The sequence below is a fragment of the Hippocampus bargibanti genome, linkage group LG14 (assembly GCF_051943395.1).
Source record: "Hippocampus bargibanti isolate YZ-2025 linkage group LG14, ASM5194339v1, whole genome shotgun sequence".
Taxonomy (NCBI): domain Eukaryota; kingdom Metazoa; phylum Chordata; class Actinopteri; order Syngnathiformes; family Syngnathidae; genus Hippocampus; species Hippocampus bargibanti.
In genome coordinates this window covers 20,454,581-20,468,781 of record NC_142747.1, presented here as the reverse complement: position 1 = coordinate 20,468,781, position 14,201 = coordinate 20,454,581, and the positions used below count along the sequence as shown (strand labels likewise).

The 14,201-nt window shown below is 42.2% G+C and overlaps 1 protein-coding gene across 1 annotated transcript; it reads left to right on the top strand.

Moving 5' to 3' along the window:
• The first annotated feature begins 1,318 nt into the window (after positions 1–1,318).
• Positions 1,319–13,885, top strand: LOC148888795 (A disintegrin and metalloproteinase with thrombospondin motifs 8-like). The gene is made up of 9 exons (XM_089013953.1): positions 1,319–2,260; positions 4,336–4,575; positions 5,361–5,493; positions 5,569–5,736; positions 6,555–6,847; positions 8,115–8,298; positions 9,090–9,262; positions 10,198–10,373; positions 11,211–13,885. Exons 1-9 carry the CDS (start codon positions 1,538–1,540, stop codon positions 11,947–11,949), a joined length of 2,829 nt encoding a protein of 942 aa, XP_088870079.1. The 5' UTR covers positions 1,319–1,537; the 3' UTR covers positions 11,950–13,885.
• Positions 13,886–14,201: the final 316 nt, after the last annotated feature.

Sequence of the window (14,201 nt, the reverse complement as noted above, 5' to 3'; positions counted from 1 at the left end):
AGGCTGCTGCATCTGAGTGCCTCTGGTCATCGGTAGAAAAAAATATTCTCATCCTGTGACTGTAAAGTGTCCTTGAGAGTTTTTAAAGGCGCTTATGAATAAAAAAATATTATTATTATTATGGTTCTGATGAATTTTTACACAATGTTGCAAATTTCCCCATTGTGGGACGATTAAAGGCTTTCTGATTGGGATTCTGATACAGGCATAGAGCGACACCTGCTGGTCGTTACAACGACATTACATTAGCTTGGTCCCAATTGTGACGCGATGAAAATATGTTGTGTTCTCACGCCATCTGCTGGTAAGAATTAAATACGTGCAATGAAATCGATGAGAACGTGTCATTTGGATTGTCGAAGTAGTTTACTTACTAAAGTATCCCGCGGCTGTAGTGTTTGACGACTATCTTGCAATTAATGCTCTAACTTTGTTTTTATTGTTTAGCCAACCAAAAATATTGGGTTGGCCGAAGTCTGTTTCTCTTTCTGTCTCTCTCTTTGTCTCTCTGTCTGTCTCTGTCTATCACTGTCTCTCTCTTTCTTTCTCTCTGTGTCTGTGTCTCTGTCTCTGTTTCTCTCTGTCTCTCTCTGTCTGTCTCCGTTTATCACTGTCTCTCTCTTTCTCTCTCTATGTCTCTGTTTCTCTGTCTGTCTTCTCTGTCTGTCTTCTCTGTCTCTGTCTATCACTTTCTTTCTCTTACTCTCTCTGTCTCTGTTTCTCTCTCTCCCTGTCTGGCTGTCTATCACAGTCTCTCTCTGTTTCTCTCTCTGTCTGTTTCTCTCTGTCTCTCTCTTTCTCTGTCTCTGTCTCTGGCTCTCTGTGTCCCTCTCTGTTTGTCTCTGTCTACTACCACTGTCTCTGTTTCTCTCTGTCTCTGTTTCTCTCTCTGTCTCTATCGCTGTCTCTCTCTCTGTCTCTGTTTCTCTCTGTCTCTGTCTCTATTGCTGTCCCTCTCTCTCTTTCTTTCTGTCTCTATCGTTGTCTCTCTCTGTCTTTCTCTCTGTTTGTCTCTCTCTCTCTGTCTCTATCGCTGTCTCTCTCTGTCTTTCTCTCTGTCTGTCTCTCTCTCCTCATCATCCATGTCCTGCCTCTATACATACACTAAGTAACATGCTTGGTTAATAATAGTTTTTGCACCAGGGTAAGGCTCGGCTTATTCCCACCGGGATCCATTTCTTGAGCGGACCAACGAGTGGGAGGAGGATTTCCAGCAAGCGAGATAAACCAAAATACACCCCCAACCCACCCCACCTCCCCCGCCGCCTCCCCCTGTCGCCTCCCGTCTGGAGAAGAAGAGAACGTATAAATAGACCCGCTGCATGCAGACTGCAGCGAGTGACACAAGGTCCGAGCTCGCTTCAGGAACGCTCGCGCAAACGACCGACGTGACACGCAACTAAACCTGAACGCCAGAAGCTTTCTACAAGAGTTGATACCTAAAGACAAACGCTTTGTCCAAGATTAAGGAGCTTTATTTTCTGATGATCAATTGATCCGGAAGCTATTTTTTTAACATTTTTGGGACTTACCGAAGATGTGCCCCGTTGCTTGTTTGCTGTTTTTGTGCATCTTCCATCCAGCGCTCTCCGCTCAGTTTGAATCCGAGGACGTCGCAGCCGTTCGGATCAACGGGAGAGTCCACGGCGACCAAGCGAGGGTCATCTTCAACGCATTCGGCAAAGAGTTTCGCCTCAATCTTATTCCCGATACCACTTTTATCTCACCTCATTTCGCTATCCAGCGCCTTCGAGCTAAAGACGTCTCCGGGTTTTTACGCGGCGCCACAGGTGCGCAAAGTTCTCCGCGTGAAAAGCTCCACCGTTTCATTAACCGGACGGTTGAGAGTGAAGGACAACTGAGAAGTTGCTTTTATTCGGGGAACGTTGACGGGGATGGACATTCGCTGGTGGCTTTGAGTTTATGCTCCGGCGTTTATGGCTCCTTCATCACGGAGGGAAGCGAGTATTTAATTGAACCCAAATTTGGAGGAGGCTTTGGGTCACGTTCTCCCCAACAGCTGCATGTGATCAAGAGGAGGACGTTGTCCAAAAGCCACCGTGTCCCTTTCCTTTTCGATCACGCCATCCAAGCCAATGAACAACTGGAGAAAAAGAACAAATGGGAAAGTTTGACACGTGATGGCAGCGACGCTCCAAAGGAATCTCGCCGGAGACGCTTCGTTTCGGCGCCACGCTTCATCGAGACCTTGGCGGTGGCCGATCCCAGCATGGCTCACTTCTATGGGGATGAAATCAAGGTCAGACTTTTTGTCCTTAAAGGACAACCGATGTCTCCGGACACGTTGTGTCCATAATTTGTAAAATGGCTTCAAATGCCACTTCAAACTGAAACCGGAAGTGACCGGTTTCAGAAGGTCCCGTCTCCTTCTTCGTGGTGTCATGCCAAGACAACTTGCCTTGCTTGAGAATCAAAACAATGGCTTCAGATTCGGAGAACATGCTTTCTTGTTACTCATCCAGTTATGAATATCATTCAAATAGTTCTGAAGAGGAAAGCATAAATGTTTGCCATCGATTAAAGAAGTCCTTCCATGTCATTTTGAGGTAAAGGGGGGGAAATGTGGCACCCCCCAAAGGCAGAAGATGCTGACAAAGCTCCGTGGAAATGGGCTGATTTTTACTCCTGCGAATTTTTGTCAGCGACTATCAAATAGTAGTCTTGGTGCAACACACAAGGATTCACCATCGCGTTATTTATGTGTTTTCCTTCTAATTTCGCCATCGACACGAAGTTTTCAGACCAAACAAAGTACCGCAAAATGCATTGAGGTGATGAAAGGACTGCAACAGTGTGTCGCTTTGTCGGTCAGGGGCGTTCCTTCCGTGACGTGACGTCAGGACTCGTCACCAACTCAAAAACAAGACGCCCGGAATATTCAGCGCGAGTCTTAAAACGTAAAATATAGCTAGTATATGCGACGGAATCTTTATAAAATACGCTGAGTAGAAGTCATTTGAAGCCATTTTACAAATTATGGACACAAATTGTCCGGAGGCGTCTGTTGTCCTTTAAGGACCTCGTCAAAAAAACATTTTGGTTTGGGAGGGTGATTTAATTTTCTGTTTTGCATAAAAGGAAACAGTCCGGGATGGGGGGGGGGGGGGGGAATGAGGCAAGAAATGCTGAAAGACATTCCTCTGGGCTTGATCATTGATTTGGCAGCAGAGGAGCAGCATCATGGAAGATCTTTCCCCTGATTCATAACTTCACTATGTCAAGTGCATAGCGAGGAATGCAATGGCAACAAATATGGTGGCTTTGCTGTTTCTTGTTTAAATGAAGTGAGGACGTTTCCATGGCGGTGAGACCATCGTATCTCACTTGTCACCATGTCATCGTATTATTGACCAATATCAGATGTTGAAAGTCGACGGGGACAATCAACGGGGTATGCTTTTTTGGAATGCCCAAATACAAAACAATGGCACACGCGAAGAGATATATATCAACAAAGACTGATTGAACACTTGGCGTGATCGTCTATGCTTAAAAAGTCCAACAAAAAGACACATTTATGTCCTGATTTCATTTGTTCCATTTTCTGATTGCTAAATGAAAACATCCATTTGGAATTTTTCTTCTTCCACTGTTAAAAAAAAAGCCTTTGGAACAGGCTGTAAGAACACCCACCCGAGACCTCCATATAGAAATGGCGACCAATCATTTAATAATAATAATAATAATAATAATACAGTTCATTTATGAGCGCCATTGAAAACTCTTAACGTCACTTTACAGTCACAGGATAAGTTAGATAGCTAGCCAGCTAGATAGCTAATAGCTAGCCAGCTAGATAATGATAATAATAATACATTTCATTCATAAGTACCTTTCAAAACTCTCAAGGTCACTTTACAAGGTCACCGGTTAAGTTAGATAGCTAGCGAGATAGCTAACCAGCTAAATAGCTATATAGCTAATAGATAGCTAGCTAACCAGCTAGATAATAATACTAATGATAATAATGATAATAATAATGATATGAATAATGATATCAATAGTATTATTAGTAATAATAATAATAACCATATAAATAATAATAATACATTTCATTTATAAGCGCCGTTCAAAACTGTTAGCATCACTTTACAGTCACAGGAGCTAGCTATATAGCTAGCCATCTAGATAGCTATATAGCTAATAGGTAGATAGCCAGCTAGATAATACTACTACTACTACTATTACTACTACTACTACTACTACTACTACTAATAATAATACATTCAATCTCTCAAAATTGTTAGCATGAGATATATCCTTGCGCTATTGACCTTTCAGACGCTTTTTTTTTCTCTCTCTTTCTTTCCACAGCATTATATTTTGACCTTAATGTCAATGGCCGCCCAGCTATACAAGCACCCGAGCATAAAGAATTCCGTCAACGTGGTGGTGGTGAAGTTGCTGGTGGTCGAAGATGAAGAGGTGGGCCCGGAGGTCTCTAGCAATGGCGGGGTCGCTCTCAGGAATTTTTGCTCCTGGCAGCAACTCTTTAACCCACCGAGTCAGCGTCACCCAGAGCACTACGACACGGCCATGCTCTTCACCAGGGAGGTAAGGGACAACATGTGCTGCATTTCTTTCATTTTCAAGAATACAATCGGAGAAAATAAAACACCAGGAACAAGTAACAACAAGAAACTCCGTTTTAGCAATTCTCAAAGGTAATTAACCAGAAATGTCAGATCAACAAAACAAAAACGGACTCTTGGATTGGATTAGCGGCCCAAGGGTGTCAAACTCCGGTCCTCGAGGGCTGTGGTCCTACATATTTTCCAAGTCTCCATGTTGCAACACAGCCTCAGGTGCGTTTTATATATATATATATATATATATATATATATATATATATATATATATATATATATATATATATATATATATATATATATATATATATATATATATATATATATATATATATACACACAGTGAGACTTGGAAAACATGTAGGACCCCAGCCCTCGAGGACTGGAGTTTGTCTGTATATATATATATATATATATATATATATATATATATATATATATATATATATATATGTGTGTGTGTGTGTGTGTGTCTGTATATGGGGCAATCAGGCCAGTCGTAGACCCCATATTCAGGCAGGACAATAGAAGTAATCAGTGTAGCCGCAGGGAGTAGTCCTCTGCTCCCTCCAACCTGAGAGCAGGGACCAATCATAACAGTCTGGCACTGCCACGTCTGGAAAGTGGAAAGTTCAGATGACGGCTGAAGAAACCTTTTCATCGATGGACCACTCCCGTATGACTGAGAGCTTACACAGACGTATTGCTATAGCAGTTGTGTGTTTTTTTGTGTGTGTGTGTGTGTGGCAGGACATCTGTGGCCAAAAGAGCTGTGATACATTGGGTGTCGCCGACGTGGGGACAATGTGCGATCCCAAGAGAAGCTGCTCCGTCATTGAGGACAACGGTCTGCAAGCTGCTTTCACAGCTGCTCATGAACTCGGTTCGTTTGTTGGATATATCGTCAACGTTTTGTCTTGTCTTTTTTTTTTTTTTTGACAGCCTTTTTGTACTTTAGGTCATGTCCTAAGCATGCCCCATGATGACTCCAAAACCTGCCAGAGGCTGTTTGGGGATCTCGGAGGACATTACATGATGGCCCCTTTGTTTGTTAGCCTGAATAAAAGCACGCCTTGGTCTCCCTGTAGCGCGCTTTACATCACAGAATTCTTTGACAATGGTCATGGTAAGTAAGAACATTACAGGACAACCGACGTCTCCGGATAAGTTGCGTACATAATTTGTAAAATGACTTCTACTGGGCGTATTTGACAAAGATTCCACCGCATATTGCTAGATTTTACGTTTGCAGACTCGCGCTGAGTATTCCGGAAGTCTTGTTTTTGAGTTGGTGACGAGTCCGTACGTGACGTCACTGAAGGAACGCCCCTGACCGGAAAAAAAAAGGACACATTGTAGCAGTCCTTCCATCACGTCAATGCATTTTGCTGTGCTTGTTTGGTCTGAAAACGTGTTGCACCAAAAAGAGCCAGAAGAGGGCGACCAAGCTCCATATAAGGAATTTATCAGCCTGTGGAAACGGGCTGATTAATTCCTCACAGGAGGTCGGTCGCCATTTTCTGCCTCTTTTTTGGTGATACATTCCCCCCCCCCAATGTTTCCTCAAAATGGCATGGAAGGGCTTCTTTAATGGATTGCAAACATGTATGCTTTCCTCTTCAGAACTATTTGAATCATATTCATAACTGGATGTGTAACAAGAAATCATATTCTCCGAATCTGAAGCCATTGTTTTGATTCTCCAGCAATGCAAGATGTCTTGGCGTGACGTCACGGAAAGGGGGCGGGACTTTCTGAAAATGCCCAATTCGCAGCTCAATTTTTTGCAGTCATTTTTATTGGTGTTTTGCATTTGACTAAAAATATCAGCCTGCGTGTTTTGGGTATTTTAGATGCTATGAAACGTTCCTCTGATGTCAGTTAGGAAACAAAGATGTGATGTTGGTTGCCCTTTAACCTCAGTGTTGCGTCTTGTCCCCGCAGGAGACTGCCTGCTGGATGTTCCGGAGAGCACTTTGCCATTCCCCAAAGACTTGCCAGGCACCAAATTCAACCTGGACCATCAGTGCCAACAGATTTTTGGAGAGGAATTCTACCATTGTCCCAACACAACAGAGAATGACGTTTGCAAGCAGCTGTGGTGCCAAGAGGATGGAACGTCCCAGTGCTCCACAAAGAATGGCAGCCTGCCCTGGGCTGACGGCACCCCTTGTAGTCTCAACAGGACGTGCCTCCACGGTGTTTGCGTGCCGACAAAGGAGGTCCTGGAGCCGCTGGTAAGAATAGCGGAGGATACGAGGCGGCCACAAGTGTTTCTACATTTGTATACTGATAGAAAGACACCTTTGGATTATTTTAGCTTCGTTTGAGCACCATAAGGGATTATTAGCTCGATAGCTAGCATTCTATCTATTTGAGTTACTTGCAGGTTGAGTGATTATTAGCTAACTCTTAGCGAGATAGCTTTCTATCTATTTGAGTTACTTCAGGGTTGAGTGATTATGAGCTAACTCTTCGCTAGCTAGCTAGATTTCTATCTATTTGAGTTACTTCTGGGTTGACTGAACGCTGGCGCGTGTGGCTGCCGCTGCACACTCACAGAAAATTATATATATACATACAAACACACATATATATATATATATATATATATATATATGTATGTGTGTGTGTGTGTGTGTGTGTGTGTGTGTGTGTGTGTGTGTGTATATATGTATGTATATATATATACAGTAAAGTCTCGTTATATCGATATTCAAGGGAGTCCAAGAAATATCGATATAACCGGGACTATCGATATATCCGACCTTGTTTGCATGTAATTTTCTCCGTGCGTGCATAGAAATAGTATCGATATAACCGGGACTATCGATATATCCGATATCGATATAACGAGACTTTACTGTATATGTGTGTATATATGTATGTATATATACATATGTAAAAATGTATATCTGTATATACTGTATCTGTATATATGTATACATGTATATATGTATACTATATGTGTAGATACACACATTATACATACACACATTATATACACAAACACACAATACATATGCATACATACATTCTACATATACATACACACGACACGGATGTTTTTCTAAAAGAATTTCTGGCTGTGTTTAAATTTCGTGTGTGTACCTTAATATCTTGGCCATGTGTTTGGATCGCACATCTGTTTATGCGCGCAGTCACGCTGGCAGCTGCCATTTGAGCCGTCCTAAAGTCATTCAACTTCTGGAAAAAAAGGCGCACAAATTTTAAATCGTACCTCAGCGAGCAGCTCGATGGCCGACGGTGTCATTCACTCCTCCACGAGTCGTGAGTGACACATGTAGCAAGAATGTGGACAGAAACCAGACAGGAGACGCGTGCCGGACTTCAACACGGAATTAGCCTCCAGTCACGGCATGCCGACCCACTGCCAGAAACCCAGACTGCGGTTTCGGCTGCACACTGGACACTTCCTGTGGCAACAAACCTCTCTAAGCGCTGCCTGTTTTTGTCCCCTTTTGTGTTTTCGCTTGACTGCAGGTGGTTGTGGACGGCGGCTGGAGCACGTGGGGACCGTGGCGGCAATGTTCGAGGACTTGCGGAGGCGGAGTCGACTTCTCCTATCGGGAATGCGCTAACCCCGAACCTCAAAATGGGGGCAACTATTGTGAGGGACAGAGGGTTCGATACCAGTCCTGCAACACGCAGCCTTGCGACAACAACGGTGAGGCCAAAGTGTGTGAAAGCCGAAAAGTTTGTCTTCCAAATATTTATTTCCCATAAGAAACCATTAGAATGAGACTAATCCGTTCCCAGGTCCCCATAAATCACATTTTTTCTACGAAATAAGCCTTAAAACGACACAAAATATACCTTATTTTATGTAAAATAAATGTGCCATTGGATTGTAGTTAAAGAAATAAACTGTACTGTATAATAAAGTTGTTTTATTTAGCTTTGTGATGGTAGTTGTCAATGGATGACGAACTTCCAGGTTGCCTCTTGATGATATCCGAGTGAAGTTGCCGTGCTTTCTCGACAATAATACCCCAAAGGTCGTCTTCCAAACATTTATTTCCCATAAGAAACCATTAAAATGAGACTAATTCGTTCCCAGGTCCCCATAAAACAATTTTTCTACGAAATAAGCCTTAAAACGACACAAAATATACCTTATTTTCTGTATTAAAAAATCTGCTATTTGATTGTAATTAAAGAAATGAACTATACTGTATAATAAAGTTGTTTTATTTAGCTTTATGATGGTAGTTGTCAATGGATGACGAACTTCCAGGTTGCGCTCTTGATGATATCCGAGTGAAGTTGCCGTGCTTTCTCGACGATAGTACCCTCATTCACACTGCCCCCCGCTAGCTGCTTTTCAGTCATTATTCTTGACTTGTGACTTTTAAACTAATGACCAATATTTTCCGGTGTATAAGGTGCACCTGACTATATGGCGCACCTTCTACGAATGAAAAAGTTTTATATGACTTCATTTTTCCCCCCCAACAGGCAAAAGTTATCGAGAGGAGCAATGTGAGAAGTACAATAGCCCAAACTACCTGGACTACAGTGGCAAAATGAAGCATTGGATACCCAAGTACGCTGGGGTGTCTCCTCGAGACAGATGCAAACTCTTCTGCCGGGCAAGGGGCAGCAGTGAATTCAAGGTGTTTGAGTCCAAGGTACAATACAATACAATACAATACAATACAATACAATACAATACATATTGGTTTCTTACACTTTTCAATTCCGGACTAAATAGCTGGCTATCTGGCTAGCTATCTCTTTGCTATCTATTTGCTCTATATTAGCTATCTAACTAGCTAGTCTATCTATCTATTAGTTATCTATTAGCAAGCCAGCTCGCTTTCTATTTATTTGAGTTACTTCCAGGCTGAATGAACGTTGGCTCATGTTGCTATCTATTAGCTATCCATCTAGCTCGCTATTAGTTATCTATTAGCTAGCTAGCTAACTTTCTATCTATTGAGTTATTCCTGGCTGAGTGAACGCTGGCGCGTGTGGCTGCCGCTGCTCACCCGCAGAAAAACTGATCCTATGACTGTAAAATGACCTTGAGAGTTTTGAAAGGTGCTTATAAATGAATTTTATTATTATGGTGATGATGATTATTATTATATAGGTAACATCCCACTTACGACCGAGTTACTTTGGGTTGAGTGAACGCTGGCACATGTGGCTGCCGCTGCTCACCCACAGAAAAACGTATCCTGTGACTGTAAAGTGACCTTGAGAGTTTTGAAAGGCGCTTAGAAATTAAATGTATTATTATTATATCGCCCTTTAACAATAGTTGAAACTGGAAAAAAGGGACATCCTGCCCCCTTGTGGAAAATAAAAAAAAAACATTGCCAGGGGCCATGGCCAGGGCTTTATCGACACCCAAGCATGAAAAAACAACAAAACCCGAACAAATTAGGGAATGGGCGCACTACGTCATATTTTTAATTCCCGAATACATTTGTGAATGGCAGTGAATGAGTTAATTGATTTGTATTTTGTGCAGGACATGGAATACCGAAAAAAATTGTCCTGTGAACTCTAATAATGTAATCAATATACATCTAATCGTGTAATCAATATATTTGTGCAGGTCATTGACGGCACACCTTGTGGTCCTGACACCACATCGGTGTGCGTCCAAGGCCAGTGTGTGAAGGCAGGTTGCGATCAGGTGATCGGCTCCAATCAAAGGGTGGATAAGTGTGGCGTGTGTGGAGGAAACGGACTTAGCTGCAGGAAGGTCACCGGGTCCTACAACAAAGCAATGTAAGTGAACAAACGTGGGGTTTTTTTGCATACAATATTGACTCTGATCAATATTTTGGATCAATATTTTGGACATAGAACATTAGATGTCATCAGATTGGATAATGATGTGAATCCAGAGTCAGGCATAGAACTATAAAGGTAATCAGAGTGGAGAGGTAATCAGATTGACGAATAGGATGAAATCAGAGCCAGGGATAGAACAATAGAAGTGATCAGATTGCCGTCAGGGAATGCTTCACTGCCCCCCTCAACCTTAGAGCATGGGCCTATCAGAGCACAGCCACCTCTGTCCATAGGGTTATAGGGCCTGAGTTACCAGCAAAACTTTAGTTGACTGACGAAGCTCTTTGGATGAGGAGCGAAATGTCTGACCCCTTCAAAGAAGTACAGATGACGGCTGAAGAAACCTTTTCCTCGATGGACCACTGGAGAGCCTAAACAGACATACATATCTGTATATTTAATTGGTCAGGAAATAAACATTTTTTTAGTAGCCACTTGATTTTTTGAGTAGCCACGTGATTGGTCAAGAACGTAGCAGTGAGGGGGGTGGTTTAAACATTAAAGGACTGGTATATTTTGTGTAATTTTAAGGCTTATTTTGTAGGAAAAAATGTTTTATGGGGACCTGGGAACGGATTACTCTCATTTTAAAGGTTTCCTATGGGAAATTATTGTTTGGGATAGACACTTTTCGCCTTAAACACTCAATTAAGTTCGTATCACTCCCCTCTCAATAAATAGCTTAGTTGCGTCCCCTGCCGGCAGTAAAAAAACAATCTTGCCGTGTCGGAACAAACATCTCTGACAGATGTGGATCTCTTTCACTTTCAGCTATGGATACAGCGACATTGTCACAATCCCCGTCGGCGCAACCAACATTGATATCAAACAACGTAGCCACAAAGGAATCAAACACGACGGCAATTATCTGGCGATCATGAGAGAGAGTGGAAGTTACATCCTCAACGGCAATTTCTCCATCTCCATGGTGGAACAGGACATTCCCGTCCTTGGCGCCGTGTTGAAATACAGCGGTTCCTCCACCACCTTGGAGAGGATCCAGAGTTTCATGCGGCTTAAGGAACCTATCGTGATTCAGCTTCTGGCTACGGCGGGGGATGGCAGTCCCCCAAAAGTCAAATATTCCTTTTTTATCCCTAAAGATGTTGCGTTCAAGTCCAAGGAGAAGAAAAGCTCTTCGGCATCTTTACACGCCATACATCCTTACGGGGCATCGGATTGGGTTCTCGGCGAGTGGTCCGAGTGCTCCAAAAGTTGCGGTTCAGGTTGGTCTCGGAGGAACGTGGAGTGCAGAGACAACGCGGGATTTCTGTCCAGTCTTTGCGATAAAGACCTGAAGCCGACGGACATCAGGGCCTGCGGAGATCAACCTTGTCCCATCTGGCAGATGGGACCTTGGTCTTCCTGCTCGCGAACTTGCGGTCAGGGCCAACGGCGACGCAGTCTTTTCTGTATCGACTACACTGGTAAGACTATCCCAGCGGAAAAATGCCACGCTAATAAAAAACCGGCGCCAGTTTCCGGGGAATGTTTTAACCTCGAGTGCTGATGAAGAACGTGAACAATTCCCATTTGGAGCTTATCACATCACCCAGAAGTTCATTTGCTGCCCCCGTGATGGTTTGGCCATTTTGTTTTTTTTGGACTCTTGACAACCACTGTTGAAAGTAACCAATGGGAAAAAAAAAAAACAACTACCTCGTAAATGTCAAGCGATGCCATTTCTAGATGCTCAATGATGAAAGTGCTGCGTTTTAGTTTCTCCACTTTAAATGATGACTAATTTATTGGGCTTCCATTTCGTCTTGGTTACAGAGTATCTTTGTAATAATAATAATAATAATACAAATCATTTATAAGCGCCTTTCAAAACTCTCAAGGTCACTTTACAGTCACAGGATCAGTTTTTCTGTGGGTGAGCAGCGGCAGCCACATGCGCTAGCGTTCACTCAACCCGGAAGTAACTCAAATAGATAGAAAGCTGGCTAGATAGCTAATAAAATGTTAGCCAGATAGCTAGCTGGATAGCTATACAGGTAACATCCGACTTACGACCGAGTTCCGTTACGACCAAACGGTCGTAAGTTGAAATCCATTCAAAATGTTGCATAGAGACTCGGAGGATTAATGACTCACAAACTCCCCCTCTTAAAATGTTAAAAGTAGGGTCTGGAGGTCGTGGTCGTAAGTACGGGCGGTCGTAAATCGAGCCGGTCGTTACCTGTATCATAATAATCATCATCATCACCATAATAATAATACTAATGATAAAATTCATTTATAAGCACCTTTCAAAACTCTCAAGGTCACTTTACAGTCACAGGATCAGTTTTTGTGCGGGTGAGCAGCGGCAGCCACACGCATCAGCGTTCACTCAATCCGGAAGTCACTCAAGCTAGCTATCTATGGGCTATCTTTGTAAATTAGCTCTCGTTTAGAGTGGGGGGTGGGCAAAGAAAATGGCATCAAGCCTTCCATTGTGCGGCATGGCGTGAAGTAAACAAAACAAAACTGTGCTTTTATCGGACGCTGGGCTGCTTCAAGTTAGCCTTTTTATCGCCGTTGCTAAAGTGGCTGGGATGAGAGTGTTGTGCTTTCCAAGCTTTCTCCATGTGTTCACTGCTCCTTATTTGGAAGACGCAGACAATTGATTTATGTTCAAGGACAACCGACACCATTTTTTTCTTTCCTAACTGACATAAAAAAACATTTGATAGCATCTAAAATAGATATTTTTAGTCAAATGCAAAACACCAATAAAAAAATGACTTCGTTTCCCAAAACTGCTTCAAAATAACCCCGGAAATTGCGAGTTTCAGAAAGTCCCGCCTCCTTGTTTGTGACGTCACGCCAGGATACTCAAGCTGATGATAAAAGAGAGCCTAAGCGACACAATGCATTTTGGGTACTTTTTTTTCATCGGAAAATTAGAAGGAAAACGACTAATAGATAGATAGATAGATAGATAGATAGATAGATAGATAGATAGATAGATAGATAGATAGATAGATAGATAGATAGATAGATAGATAGATAGATAGATAGATAGATAGATAGATAGATAGATAGATAGATAGATAGATAGATAGATAGATAGATAGATAGATAAGGTTTTTCTGATGTCAGTTCGGAAACAAAAAAAAGGGTGTCGGTTGTCCTTGAAGGTGCATTTCGTGTTATATGATGACATTTGTCACGTTCCTTAACAACATCAATAATCATACCCAAACATGTTTTGAAACTTTTTGTGTTTTGACGTGTATTTTTAGTTCCTATGAATTGACAGAATGCAATGAGAGAAAACCGAGGGAGCGTTAGGCCTTTATCCCTTCAATGAAGGACCTTGCAATTCTCTGATGAAAGCTTCCTTTTAAGCTATTTATTTTTTACTTAGCGTATGTGTAATGAACCTGGCAGATGCTACTGTCTCACAAATGCTTTTGTTTCTAAAAAATTGTAAAATAAACACATTTATATCAATAAGACTGCGTTTCATGTTTCTCAAAGACTGTGAGCATACCAATTATCAGTGGCGGGCTGTTCATGTCACTCCTAGGCCTTCAGTAGTGCTACGTCTGAATCAATCTGCTGCAAATATGGTGTGATATTACTACACGTCCACTAGAGGGTGCCATTCGCCAGGAAATAACTTGTGACTTGAAGAAAGTTTGATTTTTTACTGTGTATTCATGATATCCTCATAAAATTGCCATATTATGTGCTATTTTTGCTAGCTTTGGAGCTGTATAGCCTTAATTATGTCCACCGATTAATAATTCCTGACATGGAGCTTTGTCGCCA